This window comes from Tauraco erythrolophus, chromosome Z (genome assembly GCF_009769465.1).
Source record: "Tauraco erythrolophus isolate bTauEry1 chromosome Z, bTauEry1.pri, whole genome shotgun sequence".
Classification (NCBI taxonomy): Eukaryota; Metazoa; Chordata; class Aves; order Musophagiformes; family Musophagidae; genus Tauraco; species Tauraco erythrolophus.
In genome coordinates this window covers 17,612,521-17,632,785 of record NC_141496.1, presented here as the reverse complement: position 1 = coordinate 17,632,785, position 20,265 = coordinate 17,612,521, and the positions used below count along the sequence as shown (strand labels likewise).

At 43.8% G+C, this 20,265-nt stretch overlaps 1 protein-coding gene across 1 annotated transcript in view; it reads left to right on the top strand.

Moving 5' to 3' along the window:
• The first annotated feature begins 14,920 nt into the window (after window positions 1–14,920).
• OXCT1 (3-oxoacid CoA-transferase 1) overlaps window positions 14,921–20,265 on the top strand; it is an 85,829-nt gene continuing 80,484 nt past the window's right edge. The window contains exons 1-3 of the mRNA XM_086629021.1: window positions 14,921–15,004; window positions 17,855–17,963; window positions 19,364–19,454. Of these exons, the coding sequence (XP_086485147.1) occupies window positions 14,921–15,004; window positions 17,855–17,963; window positions 19,364–19,454 (284 nt within the window). The remainder of the gene's footprint in view (window positions 15,005–17,854; window positions 17,964–19,363; window positions 19,455–20,265) is intronic.

Sequence of the window (20,265 nt, the reverse complement as noted above, 5' to 3'; positions counted from 1 at the left end):
GCTGCCAGTGCACATTGCCAGCTCATGTTGAGCTTCTCATCAACCAGCACTCCCAAGTCTGGTGGGACAGAATTGTCTCTAAACTGGAAAGACATGGTTTTGATGGATGGACCACTCAGTGGATAAGGAATAGGCTGGATGGTCACACTCAAAGAGTTGTGGTCAATGGTTCAATGTCCAAGTGGAGGCCAGTGATGAGTTGTGTTCCCCAGGGGTCAGTACTGGGACCAGTGCTATTTAACATCTTTGTTGGTGACATGGAAAGTGGGATGGAGTGCGCCCTCAGCAAGTTTGCAGATGACACCAAGTTGTGTGGCGTTGTGGACAGGCTGGAGGGAAGGGATGGCATCCAGAGGGACATGACAGGCTGGAGAGGTGGGCTTGTCAGAACCTCATGAAGTCCAGCAAGGCCAAGTGCAAGGTCCTGCACGTGGGTCAGGGCAATCCCAAGCACAAGTACAGGCTGGGCAGAGAATGGATTGAGAGCAGCCCTGAGGAAAAGGACTTGGGAGTGCTGGTGGATGAGAAGCTCAACATGAGCTGGCAATGTGCGCTGGCAGCCCAGAAAGCCAACCGTATCCTGGGCTGTATCAAAAGAAGCGTGGCCAGCAGGTCAAGGGAGGTGATTCTGCCCCTCTACTCTGCTCTCGTGAGACCCCACCTGGAATACTGCGTTCAGCTCTGGAGTCCCCAACACAAGAAGGACATGGAGCTGCTGGAGCAAGTCCAGAGAAGCACCATGAAGATGATCCGAGGGCTGGAGCACCTCTGCTATGAAGACAGGCTGAGAGAGTTGGGGCTGTTCGGCCTGGAGAAGAGAAGGCTCTGGGGTGATCTTATTGCAGCCTTCCAGTACTTCAAGGGGGTCTACAGGAAAGCTGGAGAGGGACTTTTTACAAGGATGTGTAGTGATAGGACAAGGGGCAATGGATTTAAACTGAAAGAGGGCAGACTTCGATTAGATATAAAGAAGAAATTTTTCACTGAGAGAGTTGTGAGGTACTGGAACGGGTTGCCCAGAGCAGTTGTGGATGCCCCATCCCTGGAAGTGTTCAATGTCAGGTTGGATGAGGCTTTGGGCCACCTGGTGTAGTGGAGGGTTTCCCTGCCCATGGCAGGGAGGTTGGAACTAGATGATCTTTCGTGTCCCTTCCAACCCAAACCATTCTATGATTCTATGAATGGGGGTGGCAGGGCTTCAGGGCAAAGACGTGAGAGACTGCAGAACCACGAGGAGTGGCAGGGCTGCAGCAGGGTGGGGTGCTGCCCCTCACTGTAGTGGGCAAGCCCTCGCACCCCCCAGGCTCTGCCTTCCTCCTGGCTGGTGTGGCCTCTGAGCAGCCTCGTGTCCATCCCTTCTCCAAGCTGTGCTCCCTCCGGCACTAAACCCCCAAGCTGTGTTTTGTAGCTTGTGGAGCTACTGTGCTAGTCTTCTCCCCCACTTTGCAAAGTGCTTTGGTCTGAAGACTGTCGCTGGTCACCAGAGAGAGGGGATCAGCACCTCCCCCTCCGCTGCCCCCATGAGGAAGCTGTAGACTGCCATGAGGGCACCCCTCAGACTTCTGATTATGTGCTGGTTTGATCCCTAGAAAGAAAGCTGGAAGAAAGAGGCTTTCCTTTCAGCATATTAGTCCTCTGACCAGAAGTTACTAAGCCTGGTGATGGCGAGAGCACTGGGTTAGTTACTGCTTGCTTTGGTCATAAACTGACTCTTGATGTCTTAAAAAAAAAAAAAAGAGAGAGAAAAAAAAAGGAAAAACGAGGGGATGTGAAGGTGGAAGTAGTTACTACTGGAAAAATTGAATGAAAAGACAGATATAGAAAAACTAGATTAGATCTGGTCAAACAAGACGCAAAAGATACCAGACATTATCCTTTATCTAGCAGATTCCTAAACAGTTTTAAAGTCTGTGGTCAAAATTTGTCTTCCGAATTAACAGAGAAGACATCATGGATATCAATGCAGATGTATTGGTTAGTTTGAGTTTATAGCACACGCTTCAAGTCCTGTAGAAGCTGGGAAAATTATAATACAGTATTTGGTACAGCATCTTAGAATAACATTAAATTACTACGATTTCAAGAGTAAATTCATGCCCTTATTTTGCAGGCATGAATAATGTGTGATCCTTGTAAACTTTTATAGGCAATTTAAGTGTTGGAGAGCCGTCTCTGAATGTAATACAGTATTTATAGCTGAGGCAGATATGAGTTGACTTAGCAAAGATGAGACAGGCTTATTTAGCTGTGCAATAGATTTCACAGGGGTATTTGATCTGTGGTAAATTACTTAAATGAGGGATATATTTGTACTATGTTAAGTAGTAATGGTATACTTTTGTTATAGAGGAAAGGAAATGAGAAACGACTTATCTCCTTTGGTGTTTTTTTGTTTAACAAAATTGCAAACTGTGACAGTGTACAAAAGCGTAACTACCTAAATTAGGGACAAACTGCTTTTCATTGGGTGCAAGTGTGAATTCAGGATTTCATCAGAATTTGAGTGTGTGGTGGGCATTATGCTGATTTAGCTATCCTAGAAATGAGGCTTTGCTGTTACAGTGTACCTCTGGTAAGGAGCATTCTATAAATTCAATACAAGGTACTTGTGCTTTTTAGTTATTTATATGTATTAGTGACAAGTGTCATATTTAGTCATATTTGTCTCCTGTGGATTTGAGTAATAGAAATGTGCTTAAAATACACCACTTCAGGTCCATCTTGTTTCATTTTGTATCAGCTGTTAAGAGTTTTAGTGAGCAAAGAGGCAAACTGAACAGATGTGCCAGCTTCCGGGTCTGTTTTGTGGCTCAGCTGGTCAGAGCTGCCTCTGTAACGACTAGATTGTTTCACCTACTCATGTGTCAGACTTGCATTATAAATGATGTTAACTGAGGATTATAAGAAATGTTGTTTATATAAATAATATTAAAATATGTTATAGGATTTTTTGTCATTTGCATGTCTTTCATCACTGTATTCTTTGAAGCAAGTGTTTCTGTTCTTGAAAACAAGCAAAAAAATATTGTATTTATGCACAGAAACTATTAAGCAAGGATCTTTATTTACTGTATGTGAGCTTCATGAGTTTGTTGTATCTAATAATATCTGTAAGAAAGATGGTGAATATTATGGTATCACCTTTCAAGTGTTCCTCAGATTCACAAAGGAAGATGCACATTCTCTCTCTCTTATTGTGTGGCTTTGCAGTTGCCAGGGAAGAGGCGTGAAACTGGAATTTATCCAGAATAATGCCAATAATGTGCTAAGAAGTTACCAACAATTTCCTCCACGGCATTAAGTTCTATGAAATGATTTCCAGAATTCAGTGTCAAAGTGAATAATGTCATGGCATTGAATAAGGAAGTAACAAATTCAGTCATTCCTCTTAAAATGAGGCTATATCCTCAGTGTGAAATACATCCAAATCAGAGTATTTGATATTCATACTGTTGATGTGAAATGTGAAATCAGGGCATAAGGGCGATCTGTAATGGAATTTTACCTTTGTGTAAAGAGATGTGAAATATACTGATTCAGGAAAGCTATGTGAGTGTCAACTCTTAGTAGACATTGTAGGTGTGTCATATTTTTGTTTGCCTAACCTTGCATGACTGTTCTTTGTTCTACCTGCCTTCTACTCTGTGTATAGTTCAGGTGTTGCCCTGACAAAATATAATCCAGCTGCTTTCTTATAATGTGGTCACCTGCAACTGGGACAATATAGTACCCGATTCACATTTAAGTAGGTTCTGAACATACGAGATGATTTAGCAGTTTGATTTTTGGTTATGTTGTGGTTTAACCCAGCTGGCAACTAACGGCCACGAAGGTGGTTGCTCACCCTCCCCCGCTCCTGGGGACTGGGGAAGAGAAGAGAGAAAAGGGAAGGAGACTCGTGTGTTGCGATAAGAACAATTTAATAGTAATAACAACAACTTAAAAGTAATAATGTGTCGTGGTTTAGCCCAGCTGGCAGCCAGGCTGCCACGCCACAGCTCGCTCAGTCCTCCCCCTTGGTGGGGTGGGGACGAAAAAATCAGGAGGAAAGGGCAAAACTGGTGAGTTGGGACAAGGGCAATTTAATAGGACGATACAAGAAAAACGAGAAGGGATAATTAAAAGCAATAATGCTATTAGAAGAACAATGCAAAATGAGTGCTACAACTGCTTACCACATGGCACCCTGAACTCAGCGTGCTCCGGACCCTGAAGGGAACTCCCTCCCCCCACCCTACCCCTCCCCGGCTGCTCCCCCAATATATACTCTGAGCACGACGTCACATGGTATCAAATAGCCCCTGGCCAGGCTGGGTCAGCTGCCTGCGCTATGTCCCCTTCAGCTTCCTGCAAAAAAGTTAATTCTTTCCCAGCCAAACCGAAGACATAATGATAACTACAAATGTAATTTTTATATATGTAATTATAATAATATGCACAGTGTCATGGCTCACCACCCAGTGACAAACACCCCTCCCATCCTGGCAAGCAATCCTGAAACAGATGAGTCCTGAATGCAATCCTGGACTAGTGAGAGGCCTGTAAAGAGAGCGAGAGAGACAGAGAACCCAGAGAGACCAAAAGAGTCCTTCCCAGAAGAGAGAGAGAGATTACAACTTCCTGGTCAACCCTCATCTCTATACTGGACATGATGTTACATCATATGGAATACTCCATTGGCCAGTTTGGCCCTCATCCTGTCTAAATTCAAATCATAAGGAGAGTGGTGGACCCTTTGTCCCAGCCTTGCTCCCCCCTAGCCTGTTGTGCTCCTCCACGCTGGCAAGAACATGTAAAGCCGAAAGGTCCCGGCTGTCTGTGTACCAACTATAAACATAAGTGCACTATCAACATTCTTCTCGTAACGAATCTCTTACTAAATCCAAAACACAGTTCTCCTAGCTACTGAAACAAAAAACTAACTCTGTCCCAGCCAAAACCAGGACAGGTTATTAGAAGTGGCATGCACTGTACTTTGATGTTGGAACTGCTCTCCAAAAGTGACCTCCCTAGAAGAAGGGAGCATTAGAGACTGACAAATAGGGACTACTTCTTGCTGCTTAAAGGACAATTGAAGTAGTTGCTTTTTTAAAAATCAAGTATGAAGTGTACAATCATCTATATTGGAATGAAACAGTTTACTTGGAATAGACAAGGAAACATGAGTTTTTCTGTTATGTGGTTACTGATCAAAGAATGGTCTGTACTGTGAATGCCTTCATCCAGAAGAATGCTTGTGCCTGCCATATCTCATTTATAGGCTCCTGTATGTGTTGGTCTGGGAGAACTTGCTAACAGCAATCTTCAGCCCAGTCTCCAACTGTTACAGATTACTGTGTATGCAATTTAGGGTATTACTTCACAGCTGACTTCTAGCTAACACAGAAGTAATGTCATTTAGTCAAACAAGTGACCAGACTCATGTCCCTAACTGCACGATCCATCTTTAATTGTATATTTTGTAGAGTCATGTGACGATTTTGTGTGTTACGTCAGCTCACTTATCTGACTGAACGCTGCTCACTTTTTTGCACAGATCTAGTCTGCAGTTGGATCACGAGGAGGAGCTGGGTGGCTATAAAATGAAACTGTAACTTCCTTCTGAAACTGTAATGTGTAAATTACCCTCAGACAACCTTCATCTGGCTTTTAGTAAAGTTTTGTGCCACCATAAGAGGTTTTATACAGTTAATTCCCTTGTATCATAGCAAAGTTAGATCTACTAATTGGGGTATTGTATTAATCTACGTAGCACTTAGCATTAAAGTTTTTCTGGTTCTTCTGGGGTTTGTCTTGAGGAAATGCACCAAAGCATTCCTGAAAGGATTGTGGGATGGATAAGAAGCAATGTCTCTTTGAGAATGTTTTGTATGAGACACAGATGTCATGCCTTAGTTTGGTGAGCATTTTTTTTGGAAGAGTACCAGTTTAAACAGCAGCTCTACTCTCTTGCCCCTTCTTCCTACTTTTTTGGACACTGCCTTGTAAGTTGTGCTTATGTAATTGCATCTTTCAGATGAACGTGACTGGGAAGCTCATCTGTGTTAGAAGCCCCTCTGCTCGTTTTCCAGTACTACAGTCGAATGTTCAACCATGCAAATGCACATGCTGTCTTCGCTAGGGCAAGAAGTCTGTGTTTCTTGTATGTAGGCGTGGAGTAGAATGTGACGTGTCTGCGATGTTCTGGTTGCCTTGCTGGAAATCTGCTACCTGGGAGCGTGACTGCCAAGGATGCCTTCATGAACCTGTGTTCAATCAAACACCTTATCTTTCAAAGGCATAAGAAAATAAATATAACCATACTGATTCTGAAGACCGATTGTTGTCACAGGTAACTCCTCTCTCACAGTGCACAGCTGCTGGAGTGGCAAGGTTTTACCTTGTGAGGTAAATGGGAAATCCAGGATTGTAGACAAATTTTCTGGTTCCTGTTGTGGATAGCTTGCAAGCTGAGTGAAATTCTGGAATTTCTTTCAGATAATAATTATTCAGATATATTATAATATAATATTTCAGCTAAATAATCACTTGAATTTGTTAACGATTTAAATGCACTACGACCAAAAAGGGTGATGCTTATTGCTTAGATAAAGTGATGTGAATTATACATTCTAAAGGTGCTTTAAAATTATGTGAAAATCTGAGAGCCTTTTTGCCATTCCCATAGTAGTTTCAACCAGCCTTTCAGGTTACCATTGGTACTTAAAAAGATCTCTATGCCAAACTTGCTACAGAAGTAGCACTTCTTTAAGACCGGCTAGTCTCAAATGAGGACAGGCGTTGGTGCTGGATGAAGATAAGGTGTCAAACTGTTTGAGAGTTCCGCAGGATGCCTCAGGGTGTCACCAGCGCGCTCAATGACATCCAGCTTTAACGGGGATGTTTCGTGGCTGTGATGTCAATCTTTAAATGATTGTTTTTCCTGAAACTCTGCAAAACCCCAAAAGCAGAGTATGGAAGTCCTCAGTGAAGTGTTAGGGCATGGCTTCAAACTGGGCCCTGAAACAAACCATCTGGATCTTTGATGAGATGGTCAGAGCTGGTGAAATTGAGAGCAAGGGGCCCGAGAGCTTTGCAACAAGCAGCTGTGTGCTTGTAAATGCAGGGAACCTGCTGCTTAGGCTTAGCAGGCTTCCAAGCTCCTTTTGAGTGTGTATTTGTAGAACCTGGTTTAAAATCAGGCAGATGTACTTTACTAAAACCAGGGGAGAGCTGAATAAAATCAGCATATTGTAAGACTGATTCTAAGAAGTCTTATGAAAAGATGGTAATGGTAAGGGTTCATTTCAAATTACCTTATAAAAAATTTAACAGCAGAAGTTTCAGATTTTTCCATATATCCCGTGTGAAAGTCAAGTTACCTTCCTTACTAAATCTTCTGTTCATTCTGAGAAATTAAATGCCACAGGAAATGACTGCCTGCTTTTTGTATTAAATTTGTGAGTTTTGGACCATTAAGAATGTTAACCAAGCCATTGATGAGCTGCCTGCTGTAGGGGAAAAGCTGATCTCAACTCCAGACAGTTGATCCTCCAGCAGCTGGATGGGCTATAAGAACTGGGCAAAACAACATGGATGAGAATGGATTGGCACTTGGTTTTATCAGCGCACGCAGGGAACTGGCTCCCTAGTGAGTGGACGATAAAGTAATTACAAGGGCTTGGATTGCATGCACAAGTTTGCGTGCTAGACTCTTGTAGTCAAGAGACGGTGCTTGCCAGTTAAGCTCCACGCCCAGTAAAAGGATGGCAAAGTCCAAGTTTCAAAGAGGAAACCAGAGTTACAGGCAAAACTTGCAGACCAGGCAGGTGTTGCTTTTCTTTGTTTCCAACTCGGTCGGCTGTTCTGTAGCCTTTCTGTACAGCGCCAGCCACAGTGAGGCACGGGGTGAGGGAGTGACCAGTTCACTGTGCACAGCGTCTGCAAACACAGTGCTGCATGATCATCTTAAGGGTCTCTGTTTGCTTCTGTAAGTTCTGTGGCAAATACAAGAAAAAAGATTTTTTCACTCGTAGTTTTACAAAGCCCTCCTAGGTTCTGAGTTTCGAGTATGTTCTGTTGCTGATGAGGTTTGTTTGGAAGTCTCCTGTGCAGCTTATTAATGTAACTTTGCATTGCAGAATCCAGAAAAGCCTGTTACGGTAGTGCTACCAAACATGAACTGACACGCAGTGCGACAGCTGCTCAGGATTGCTCTTTATTGTTTCTGTAGCCCCTTTTCGTATGTTTACTTTACTCTTTTACAACACTATCGGTATGGATTGTAAAAGAACTCCATTCTTTCAGTTGGCCAGAGGAGGGAAAAAAGCCTTTCCTGTTCTGTTGCATTCTTGCAGCAAAAAAATTCCTGACAAAAATGAAGAGTAAGAGATTAGTAGGGTTTTCGGAATAAGACTGTAAACCAGCCTCCATACATAAACATATGGAACTTGGGCAGCTGACGTCTGCAAATATCTGCTGAATAGACATTTTGTTTTTTTCCTCCCTGCTGCTGTAAAGGCATGATAAGTCACTTATCCTTTCTCCAGAACTAGTAGACATACTGACTGCCACTGTTGAAGATTATTACACATAACTAATTTAGAGAGTGTTGATGATGGTTACTAAATATGCAATATATGAACATGAATAGGAGTGCCAAGGATCATGCTGAGTAGCAGACTTTGTGGTTCTATTAACAAAAATGACACCTTAATTTTAAGTACTGTATAATTACACCTTGTAAGTACTGTGGTTTTGAATTGAGGCACAGCATTTGCAGTGGTCAGAAAGTTTGAAGTTTTGTATTTCTGAGACTACCATTTTGAAGTAACTATTTGACTGTTGATTTAACTGCTGTATTTCAGTGGCTGTCTGTGCTGTTGAGGTTAATAAGTGAATAACTTGCTGTGGTAACTTTAATTCTCTAATCTTGACCAAATATAAAATGTTCAGTGGCTTCTAAGAAGTTCTGCATAGTTGCTTATCTTAGCTTGTAATAATGATATGATAGCCTGACATTATATAGAAACTTTGTTCTGTATTGTTTATAAGAAAGTAGGGTATCCTGCCTAAAATCTGAGAGTGCTATAATGGAAACTGGACTAGTATGAAACAAATAAAAAGCAATCCCCCCAGATTGTTTTTTACAATATGGACCTGCTCATCCAATTGGAGTTTATTATTTTCTTATTTAGGTGAGCTCCTGTATTCTACTATGATATTCATTGTAACAAAAATATTTGTTGACTTTCTGTTGCTTGCTCAAGAGGTCTTTCAGGGATAAAGAACGGCTCTTGCCAAAAGTTTGTTAATTCTTCCTTATTATGTAGCTTCAGGATCCTTTCATACTTTGGTATCCCCTTTGATCTTAAGCTTAGGATGGTGAAGAGAAAATGTGGGCAGTTAGTCAGCAAAGGGATTCCTAAACAGCTCCACAGTTTGCTTCTGTCAAAAATCCTAGCTTGGTGATTCTCTCATTTGCATTACATTTCCGTAACTGTCTAGAAGGTGGCTTTTTGGTTTTCTTTTGTTTGTTTGCCATTTTAATTTTGCCTTTGGTATTTCTGTTTAATTATGTATGAACTTGCATTTTCCAAATACCTGCTGATTTTTAACACATACAGTTTTCACTAGACCTGTAAATATCCATCTTTCTATGTAATGACCTTCCTTTTACCTGAACCTGCTGTCCTAGGTTAGCCCCAGGTGGCAACTAAGCACCATACAGCCACTGCCTCCCCCCTCAGCCCCTCTCCCCTCGGTGCACTAGAGAGGATAACATGTAATAAAAGGCCTGAGAGTCAAGATAAGAACAGGGAGGGATCAGCCACTAACCATGGCCCTGGGCAAAACAGACCTGGCTTGGGGACAAATCAATTTAATTCATTTAATCCAATTCATTTAATTCATTCAGATAGAATAATGAGAAGCAAATCTAGATGTTAAAAACACCTTCCTCCCTGCCCTCCCTTCTTCCTGGCTCTACTTCCTCTCCCCAGCAGCGCAGGGGGATGGGGAATGGGGGTTGCAGGTCAGTTCATCACACGCTGCTTCCTCCTCAGGGGGAGGACGCCTCATACTCTTCCCCTGCTCCAACGAGGAGTCCCTTCCTATGGGAGACAGTTCTCCACTAACATCTCTGACATCAGTCCTTCCTGCAGAATGCTCTCCTTACCCATCAGACTCTTCCAGCACGGGCTTTTCCCATGGAGTCACAGCTTCTCAAGGCTCAGTCGCTTTCCCCAGCGTGGAGTCCCTTCCCATGGACTGCAGATGCATCTCTGCTCCACTGTTGATCTCCAGCAGTGTGGGGTCCTTCCCCATGGCAGACAGTCCTCTATGAGCATCTTTGGGTGCAGACACCTGCTCCAGTGTGGGATCCTCCACAGGCTGTGGGTGAATCTCTGCTCCACCATTAATCTCCATGTGCTGCAGGGGGGCTGCCTGCCCTCTCACCACGGGCTGCAGGGGAATCTCTGCTCTGGAACACCTCTTCCTGCTCTATCTTCACTGACCTCGGTGTCTATGTAGTTGTTTCTCTCACATCACAGAATCACAGAATCACAGCATGTTAGGGATTGGAAGGGACCTCAAAGGATCATCTAGTCCAATCCCCCTGCCTGAGCAGGACAACCTAGATTAGATCACACAAGAACGCGTCCAGGCCAGTTTTGAACATCTCCAGAGGAGGAGACTCCACAACCTCTCTGGGCAGCCTGTTCCAGTGTTCTGTTACCCTTACTGGGAAGAAGTTCTTCCTCATGTTTAAGCGTAACCTCCTGTGTTCCAGCTTATAAACATTTCCCCTTGTCCTATCATTGGATGCCACTGAGAAGAGTCTGGTTCCATCCTCATGACAGTCACCCTTTACATATTTATAAACATTAACGAGGTCCCCCCTCAGTCTCCTCTTCTCCAAGCTAAAGAGACCCAGCTCCCTCAGCCTTTCCTCATAAGGGAGATGCTCCACATCTTAGTCCTCTGTCTGCTGCAGCAGGGCCCAACCAGCCCAACGAACATTGTCAGTCCCAGTGGGACAAATTCTGCCCAGTGGGTGCCCTGGCAGTGGGGCACTTGGGAGGTCTCCAAGCCACACTGCCACAGCCATCTCCAGTTGAGTGGCAATGGCCCAGCACAGTCAGCATCCCACACAGGAAGCCAGTGGGGGCCAGCCCCCCACTTCCCCCCTCTTTGCCCTCCAGGTCCTGCCTGGTGAACGTTCCTTTGTCCCTTCTTAAATATGTTCATTCCCAGAGGCGCTGATTGTCTCAGCCCTGGCCAGAGGAGAGTCTCACTTGGAGCCGGGGTAGCTTCCAGAAGCTTCTTATAGGGATAGCCCCTCCCCCGCCACTGAAACCCCACCACATAAACCCAGCACACCTTGTTAATAAGTTGAATATTTAAATTCACATGGCTTACTGGTGTAATCATTGGTGATGCACGTGGCAGCCCTTTTGTCTTCCCCTAGTTAAATATATTTCTTGCAAATGCTATGAGTCGATCTTAAAATTGTTGAACGTACGCGCAGGAGCTTGTAATTATTTTTATGGTCTCAGCTGGAACATATTTATAATTATCTAATGCTTTTAGGTCTGTATGGTAAGTTTTATGTCCTTCCTTTAATTGTTCTCGCTATAGTACTCCATTCTTGCAGGAAGATGTAGATGCTATGAAACAATTTTTCAGTTTTTGTTGACTTTTCCATCCCGTATCAAGGGAATCAGTTTCATTCCACTTTATCCAAAGATGAGTTTCAAGTGCTTTTAAATGGTTAATGTAAAAATACTTTAATATTTCAAGTAATACTCGGAAGTACTAAAACACCAACTTCTTGTTTCAGAACTGGGGCCTATTAACATGTTGGAGGGAAGTTTAGGTGTTCTGTGTGTGTTCGAGTTGCTGCATAGTTTAATGAGCTTTCCCTTCTGTGGGGCTCCATATGTGATTTTCATGCCTCAGTAATGGAATTTTCTTGTCAAATTCCAATGGCTCTGAAAGAAAGGTAAATTGCTAAATTTTAATTAGCTAAAATCTGGGTCAAGTATAAACAAATTTTAATAAATTTGTCGAGAAGTAAAGTTGTTCATCTCAGAGTTCACGTTCTTCCCCCTGTACAGGTAAATCAAACATATAAAAATAGCCTGCCTATCTGCTAGCTCTTTAGTGGCTTCTCTGGAAAATATTATTTTACTGTATTGCATTGCTGACTTTGACATCTTACTATGCTTAGTAGCAGTATAAGTAAGCTAGTGTTATATAATGATTAACCTGTGGTAGCTCCAGACTGCCTACCTGCTGACCTGGCACCAAGGGCTCAAAACTCTCCTACTACTCTATTGAACTTGAAAAGTGCTTGATTTGCATGCTACCACTATTATGTGATTTACTTCGATGAACAAAATAAGGTCATATTAAAAGTATTCTGGATTATTTTAGAGACTTGTTTCATGTTGCCTGCTTAGTTGTAGTCTGTGTTGCATGAAGAGCTTTAAGACATCTTAAAAATTAAGACAAAGTAGATGATTTATAAACTATTCCAGAACAAATTCTTTTATCTCCTCATTCAGTTATGTTTGGAACTTGTCTAAGTCAAAATAAGACGCTTGCAGTCCAAAGCATATGGACCTTGCACAATTTTTTTTGAATAATTTTTGTTTTAGATAATCCATAGCACCTGATAAGTTATATCCTCCTAATTTCTTAGTTCAGAAACTGCAATTTATATGAGCAGAATCACCAGCTCTGCATAATAGAGGAGTTCCAAGGAGGTAGTAATACTCATGCACTACACCTACTGCATGCAGTCAGTCCCCTTCCTCCAGTCTGAAAGGAGGAATGCTGTTGAGAGTCCCAGATAGCCCAAACCCCATGCAAAACAAATGCTGGCTGGATATGTAGCAAGTACTCAAGAGTGAACGCTTTGGTAAGTTTGAGAATGCACACTGCTGGTTTAAGGGAAAATATTTACTGAACTGAAGAGAAAAAACTTCTTTTAGACAAGTTCTTCAATCGTTAGGGAAATTTTTTCATGAAATGAAACTTGACTTAAGGAATTTTTACAAGGGTGTGTAGTGATAGGACAAGGGGCAACGGATTTAAACTGAAAGAGGGCAGATTTAGGTTAGATATAAGAAAGAAATTCTTTACATTGAGGGTGGTGAGGTACTGGAACAGGTTGCCCAGAGAAGTTGTGGATGCCCCATCCCTGGAAGTGTTCAAGGCCAGGTTGGATGAGGCTTTGGGCAACCTGGTGTCGTGGAGGATTTCCCTGCCCATGGCAGGGGGGTTGGAACTAGATGATCTTTGAGGTCCCTTCCAACCCTAACCATTCTATGATTCTATGATTCTATGAATTTACATGTCTGGATGAAATTTAGTTAGAACTGAGGTTCAGAAATCCAGTCCTGTAAAACTTTTCTGCTGATGCTTAGCTTTGGAAGAATACAAGCTGTGCTGTTATTTTGTTTTCCAGTTCACTATGACCCTGTAATTTGTAGCTTTTTACACCTGGCACTGCCCCAGACTTAACTGATTAGCTAAACACAGTTAATATCCAGAAAAAAAACCCAAAAAAACACCAAAACCTTCCCAGCAGCAAAGATTTCTCCACCACACTTCACTGGCATCTGCAAGGTTTGCCTGTTATATGAACTGTAACTACTGGTACGACCACCTTTTAAAATGCATAAGAGTGGCATGGTAGGGGCCGTGGACCAGCTCCTGCAAGACTGGACCAGCGCTCTGAATAAAATGGACTGAGTGTGCAGAAACACTTTGGAGATGGGAAGCATGTTCTTAAAACCTTGGCTTCCTTGTTGTAAATTATCCTGCTGCGTGTTCATCCCATGATGGTTAAGTACAGCGAGGCCGGCAGCTGTGTTGGAGACAGCCTGGAAACAAGATGAGGAGCAGCGTGACCTGCAATAAGTGTGACCTCCTGTCATGTGCGTGAGGGGAATTTCTCTTTTCCCGCATCTAATCAGCTTCTCGCATTATTCTGTCAATCATTCTGTTCTGCAGGGCATCGCTAGGGCATGCACTGGTGATTCGGGGTATTTTTGGAAAGCACAAATAATGGCCGAGGCATGCTCTGAATTTTCCTTCTAGCAGCAGCAGAAATGCCAGCAGCGCACATCACGTGGCTGCTTCAACAAGTACACATCTATTCTAGTCATATTTTCCCACCCAAACATGGCATCCAAGCTTCTGGCGGAGACCACATGCCTCCTGGAGCCTGGCTCACCCTGAGTAGGACTACCCATTGTAAACTTAACCATTCCAAGCCTCCGTCCTTACTTTAATTCCCGTGTTGTTAATCCTGGGTCGCAAAGTGACGGGACAGAAACGTAAACCACCTTAACTCCACAGGGAAACACCTGCGGCGGCGCACCTGAGTTGTCCCTCTGTGGAAGTAACGGAGCACCAGAAGGAAAACTCAACCCACCCTCGATTTGTTTCGCTGGTGGGGTTTATCCACGTGTGTTTTCCGCGGGTCTGAGGGATGCGAGAACTAATTCTCCTGCCGGGCTGTAGCAGGGCGAGGAGGGCTGCTTCTGCTCCACAACGCCTCAGCAGCGGAGGCTGCTCCCCCTGCCTGGTCCTGCCGCCGGCTCCCGTGGGACAGCGCCCAGGCCGGGCTCCCTGGGGCTGGACAGCTCTCCCGCGCTCCGGTCAGCGCCGCGGGGCCGCCGACTGAGGGGAGCCGGCAGCCGCCGGGGCCCCGGCGGCTGCCGGCTCCCCTCAGGCGGCGGCCCCGCCTCGGTCGCAGCTGACGTCGTGGGCGTCAGGGCCGAGCCCCCCACCCTCCCTCCGCCCGCGGGATCCGCCGCCGCGCCGCCTGGTACCGCTCCCGTCGCTCGGCGTTGGACAGCAGCAGCCGCCGCCTCCTCGGCCCAACCCGCCGCCCCCGTCCGCTCCACTCCCCGAACGCAGCGCGAAGATGGCGGCGTACAAATTCCTCCTTTCGCCGCTCGGCCGCCGCATCCTCTTTCCCGCCGCGCGGGCGCGGGGCGCCGGCGCTGAGGTAAAGCGAGGCGGCGGGGGGCGGGGGTAGCCAGACTCCCACAGCCGCACTCCCCCCACACCGGCCGGCCCCCGCCGGCGGTCCGCGCCCCCTCCGCGTTACCCTGCCAGCCGGGCCTTCGCCGCCGCCCGCCCCGGCGGCAGTGACCTTGGCGGGGTACCCCGCCGCGGCGGGGCCGCGCTCAGGGCCGCCTCCGCCGGGGGTCGGCGTCTGCCGCGGGCGGGTGAGGCGGGCTGAGCCCCGGGGGTACGCGGCTGCTGTGCGCCCCGAGGGCGGCTTTGCCCGCGGGGAAGTGATGGGCTTTGTGTTGTTTTTTTGTTTTGTTTCTTTTCTGTGAACGTGACGGTTTTGGCCCGAAGGAGGCCCGCGGGCGCTGCGGGAGGCGGGGAGGGGGGCAGAGGGCGGCCTCGGGGCAGGCCTGGTCCCGGGGGCGGCGGGTTGGGATGCGGTGACCTTGGGGAAGCGGGCCCGGAGGTTTGGCTTTGAGGTTTAATTTCTTTTTTCCTTTTTTTTTTTTTTTAATTTCCCCTGCATTTGAAATTGCAGTACTGTTACAAGATATTAGAGTGTATTTCGATCTCGTCCTCACCACGTCGGACTTTCCTAGAGGTGGGCTGCAGGTGTAGGCAGGGAGAGCCCAGGCCAGTGAGCACAGCTCCCTGGCAGCCGCGCTGCCTCTTGCCTGCCATTCATAAACGTGTGGAGTTCAGCCGTGCAGCTAGCTCGCTTGCTTGCTTTGCTCTTCATGGGGGAAGCTTCTGCCAAACCTCACTCATGTAATGGTTTCCAGCCCACGTGTAACCACAGCCGAGTTAATTTTTTGTCTCTTCGGCCAGAATTGTTTCTGTGGCTTTTCTTATTTAATTTTAGTTGAAACAGCTCATCTACCATCCTTCTCATGCCTGTGTTTACTCTTCCTGATGCCTTTATGGACAAGTAATCATAGCTCTTTCAGTCTTTGTTTTGCTAAGTTATATTTTGCTCTTCTGTAAAATTTACTTAGATTGGGTTGATCATTCTATGAGCTCATCTGTCTCCATGTTACTCCTTTCTTAAACCTGAGCTGCTGGAATTGCAGCCACGTCCTGAAGTCTCAGCTTGGTGCCCTAGTGTGCAGGGGAGCGTAGATGATCCCTGGCACCTCGGCTCCCTGAACCGTGTGCTCTCAAACGTCAGAGTGGGTGGGACAGGGACTGAAAAGAAAATACTTAGTATAGAAGGGCAGATACCCTCATTAGAGACATCCAGCCTGGGAAGGCACACGTATGTAACACATGCTGCTCTGTTCCCCTCTGTTACAGGCAATTGGGAAGATCAAATTAAAGGTACCACGTGGTCTCTTTAAAATACTTTCCTGTGTGTGGATGCAGGGACTCAGCACTGGCCTGGCCTGGACCCCCTCCAGCCCTGGCCCTCATGCCTCCTTGTAGCCCTGTTGTACTCAGGCTCCCGAGGCTGCCAGCATTGAGTACTAATTTTGTTGCTTGCCTACCCAGTGCGACCAGAAGAGATGCTTTTTGCAGTCTTACTGTCATGAGAAAAATGTTTCTGAAAGAAATAGTAATTTTATAATTGAGCATGGGGAAGGATCTTTTTCTCAGCTGGCATGGTTCCTTATGACCCACGTACTGATTTTTTTTTTGGAGCCCATCAAAGCTCTATTGAGCAGGAGATAAGTCTCTATTCAGAAAGGTTTTCTTAATATTCAGTATAAGCTCTTGCAGCCTTAAGTTTATGAAGAAGGCAGTTTGTGTAATCTTGAAACTGAGCCAAAAATTATTATGCTGGTTGTAACAGGATCTTAAGGCAACTCTTCAGGGATGAATTAGACTATTGTCTTTAAAACGTGTAGATTATCTAGTTTATTATTTATTTATTCATTCTTCTCTTTCCCAGTTTAAACTCACTTCTGCTATCAGATTAGAAGTGGAGATGCCAGTAGGTAGTATTTTAACTTCCAAATACTCTCAATTTATGGAGACTGTGTCAATGTAGTGACTTAAACGTCAGCTGCTCCTAGTGCCTTGACAGTACTTGATTAGTATTATTACAGGGTAGTATTAGTGGGAAATACTTAAAGAAGAAAGAAAAAAAAAAGGGTAACTGTGACCTGAGAATACAATAGATGAGTTACGATGGTTACTGTGTAATGCTTTGCACTGTGAAGTCTGGATTTCAGGATGGGATTTGTATTGATTTCCTTCTTGCTCTCCCTGTTTCATCAGTTTGTTGGAGTCCCCCTGATTCTGGGTTGTTCTTCAACAACACAAAGAGCAGTAAGACTATGTTAGGAAACTGGGCGAAGGTTCGTTCCGTTGAAGCAAGTCTCTGCTTACTCTACTGGCAGCACGGCAGTGTAGTTCTTATTGTTCCTTGGCCTCCACTTAACTTTTGTGGTGGTGTTGGCTCTCTGCTTCATCAATTTCTGGTTATGTTTAGTGTCTGAATGTCTTTGAAGCTACAAGTAGCAATGGACAGGTTAGAGTAGTCTTGGTGTTACTCTAACTCATGCTGAGGAATTGCATTTGTGAATCTCTTAAGTCACAATTTGTCAGCCATTCGTAAATTCAGAAATTTAAAATCTGTTTGTATATTGTCAAATTGATGCAGCTCACATTAAGCCTAAGCCCTTCATAACATATATGGATGTTATAAAATATGGGTGATGTGGTTGATGGAGTCCTGTTTTGAAGAGCTGAACTTCTCTCCCGCCTCAGTGTTTAGTGTTTACAGTAGCAATATTTTTTTTTATATATTTCCCCCTTTATCTAGCCAGAGGGATGGACATCATTAGAAAGCTACTATATAATGCTTTTTTTCATTCACGTGTTTCTTTTAATATTGTTCCAGATTTGTGGATGCTATTTTTCTACTAGCTGTCATCGCAACACCAAATTTTATACCGATCCTGTTGAAGCTGTAAAAGATATACCCAATGGGGCAACTATACTTGTTGGTGGTAAATATTTAAATTCTTCGTGGATGCAATCACTTGTTCTATTAATGAGATACTTTTAACCATTTTACCATGTTTCTTTTCAATATTAACTAATTTAAGAATCCATATACTTGTATGGGTATTTTAAAGAAGTGATTTCCTACTCTGCTAATGAGAGGCAGACTCTTCTGGTAAGAAAATCCCAGTTTGTTTCTTAGGAGAGACAAAAAGCCTCAGAAGAATCGTTAGGACTTTTTCCCCTACTAGTGAGGTGTTAGGCTTTACCTGTGCCAGTCTTGAATGCAGAAAATCAACTCAAGCTTTTTCAAGTTAGCATTGTAATTTCATATGCTGAAGAAACAAAACTTGTTTTGATTGTTTTTGTGGTAACACTCTTTGTATTCTGTATCTGCCTAGTCGCTGGGTCTCTATGACCTTGAACAAATCACCTAACCTGTTTCTGGCTGGAAGTGAAAATAATACTTCTCTATGTTACACTAAATGGTTATGTGTAGTGTTTCCAGAAGAGTCAAGAAGCTGTGTCATCCTGACATTCACTGTGACTTGAGCTTTTGAATATTCTAGATGATATCCACAATTTCATGCTATTCAATCTACTGAAAGAAAAGTAATCTCTCTATTTAATCGGTTATGAGTGATTTTTAGTACTGAAGAAGGGAGGAATGTAAAGTTGTAAAACATGGGAAGCGTCACTGGAGATGTGTAAAATACCGTATAGAAAGAAGTACTATATTTTTTTATTGTCGTTGGAACAAAAGAAGATCTGACGCTGAATGGTTCGGAAGGAAATGCTGCTAGTCATAGTGTTGGAGCCTGGCGTAAGACTTAGGCCCCTCAGATGTGGCATCTTATTTCATTTTAGGCATATTCGGTTCTTGCATAATAGGTAGGAGTGTGAGGCATCTCAGCCTGGGTGGAGATCTGGGTTACTGTGCTTCCAGTTCCACATCTTCCAGAGAGTGTTAAGATTCCCAGATTTTTATCACCTAATTATAGGCTAAGCTATGTGGAAGAACTCCTCGATGCTCCTGTTTGATGTTACGTGCAGCAAAGGACTGAAGGTTAGTTGGGTAGAAAGAGAAGGAGGAATAACTAGTACAGTGGTTAGGACAAGCATCAGGAGCGCCAAGGTGCTGGAGCCCTTCTCCAAAGGCCATTTGTGTGTGATCAGACCTGTGATGGCTAGATGGCTTTCATCCAAACTGGGAAGTATCTAGTGACTGGGAGATTCCAGTACTAGGGTGCAACTCTTTCCAGAAGTGTCAGTTTATTTAGTCAACTAAGGATCTTATGCTGCTCATAAGAGATTTTTAATTTAACAGTGCATGTTCTCAGACTTATGATAAACTGTGTTCTTTATGACATTTGTTAGATATTCAGTTTTCTTTTATTTTGTGTAGGTTTTGGATTGTGTGGGATTCCTGAAAACCTCATTGGGGGTTTACTGAAGACTGGAGTAAAGGGAATAACAGCAGTCAGTAACAATGCAGGGTAGGTATTCATATGTCTGTAAGTACAGACTAAATATTCCATTCATGTGAAAAGGCTGATACGTATGAAAAAGTCTTACTTTTCATCATAAGAATTTTCATTTTAACCGCACAGCTTGTTTGAAAGTGTTATTTTTGAAATGAGCACAGAAGGTGCAGTACTCTATATATACTCAGCTTTGTCAGGGAGCAGTTGCCACTGCTGCAGAGCATGGCAATTGCGTATGTTTAGGTATATTTAACTGGTTGACTGTAACTGAAAATTCTGTCTTAGATGCTTTAAATGTAGTATCAGTGTTTTGTTTTTTTTCTTCTATGTGTGTGAAGCTCTAAATATGGATTTATTTCTTTTAACAACAGTTCAATGCTTTCTGACATTCTTATTGTAATTCTATTACTTTTAAAAAAAACCCAAACAACACAACAACAGGGGACAATATTTATGATGAAACAATGGAGAGCCTCTTTTAGGGGTCTTGGAATTTTTGACTTTTTTTTTTTTGTAATGTTTGCCCATTAAGAAATTCATGTGGAGTCAACAGAATAATTCTCTTACATATAATTTCTGAGCTTCTCATTAGGGCTAATTTTTACACAAGCTTTTTGTTGCAGTAGACTCCACAATACCTAATGATGTCCATATGGAAAAATAACTACAGCTACTTCTGTTGAAGTGCACTGATAGCATAGAAAAGACAATAAATAAAAATATTGATATGAAGCATATAATGACTTGTATTTGAAATCAGCCTGGTCAATAACACTGATATTCTGTTCCTTGCAGTGTTGTTGGATGACGAGCATCTGCAGGT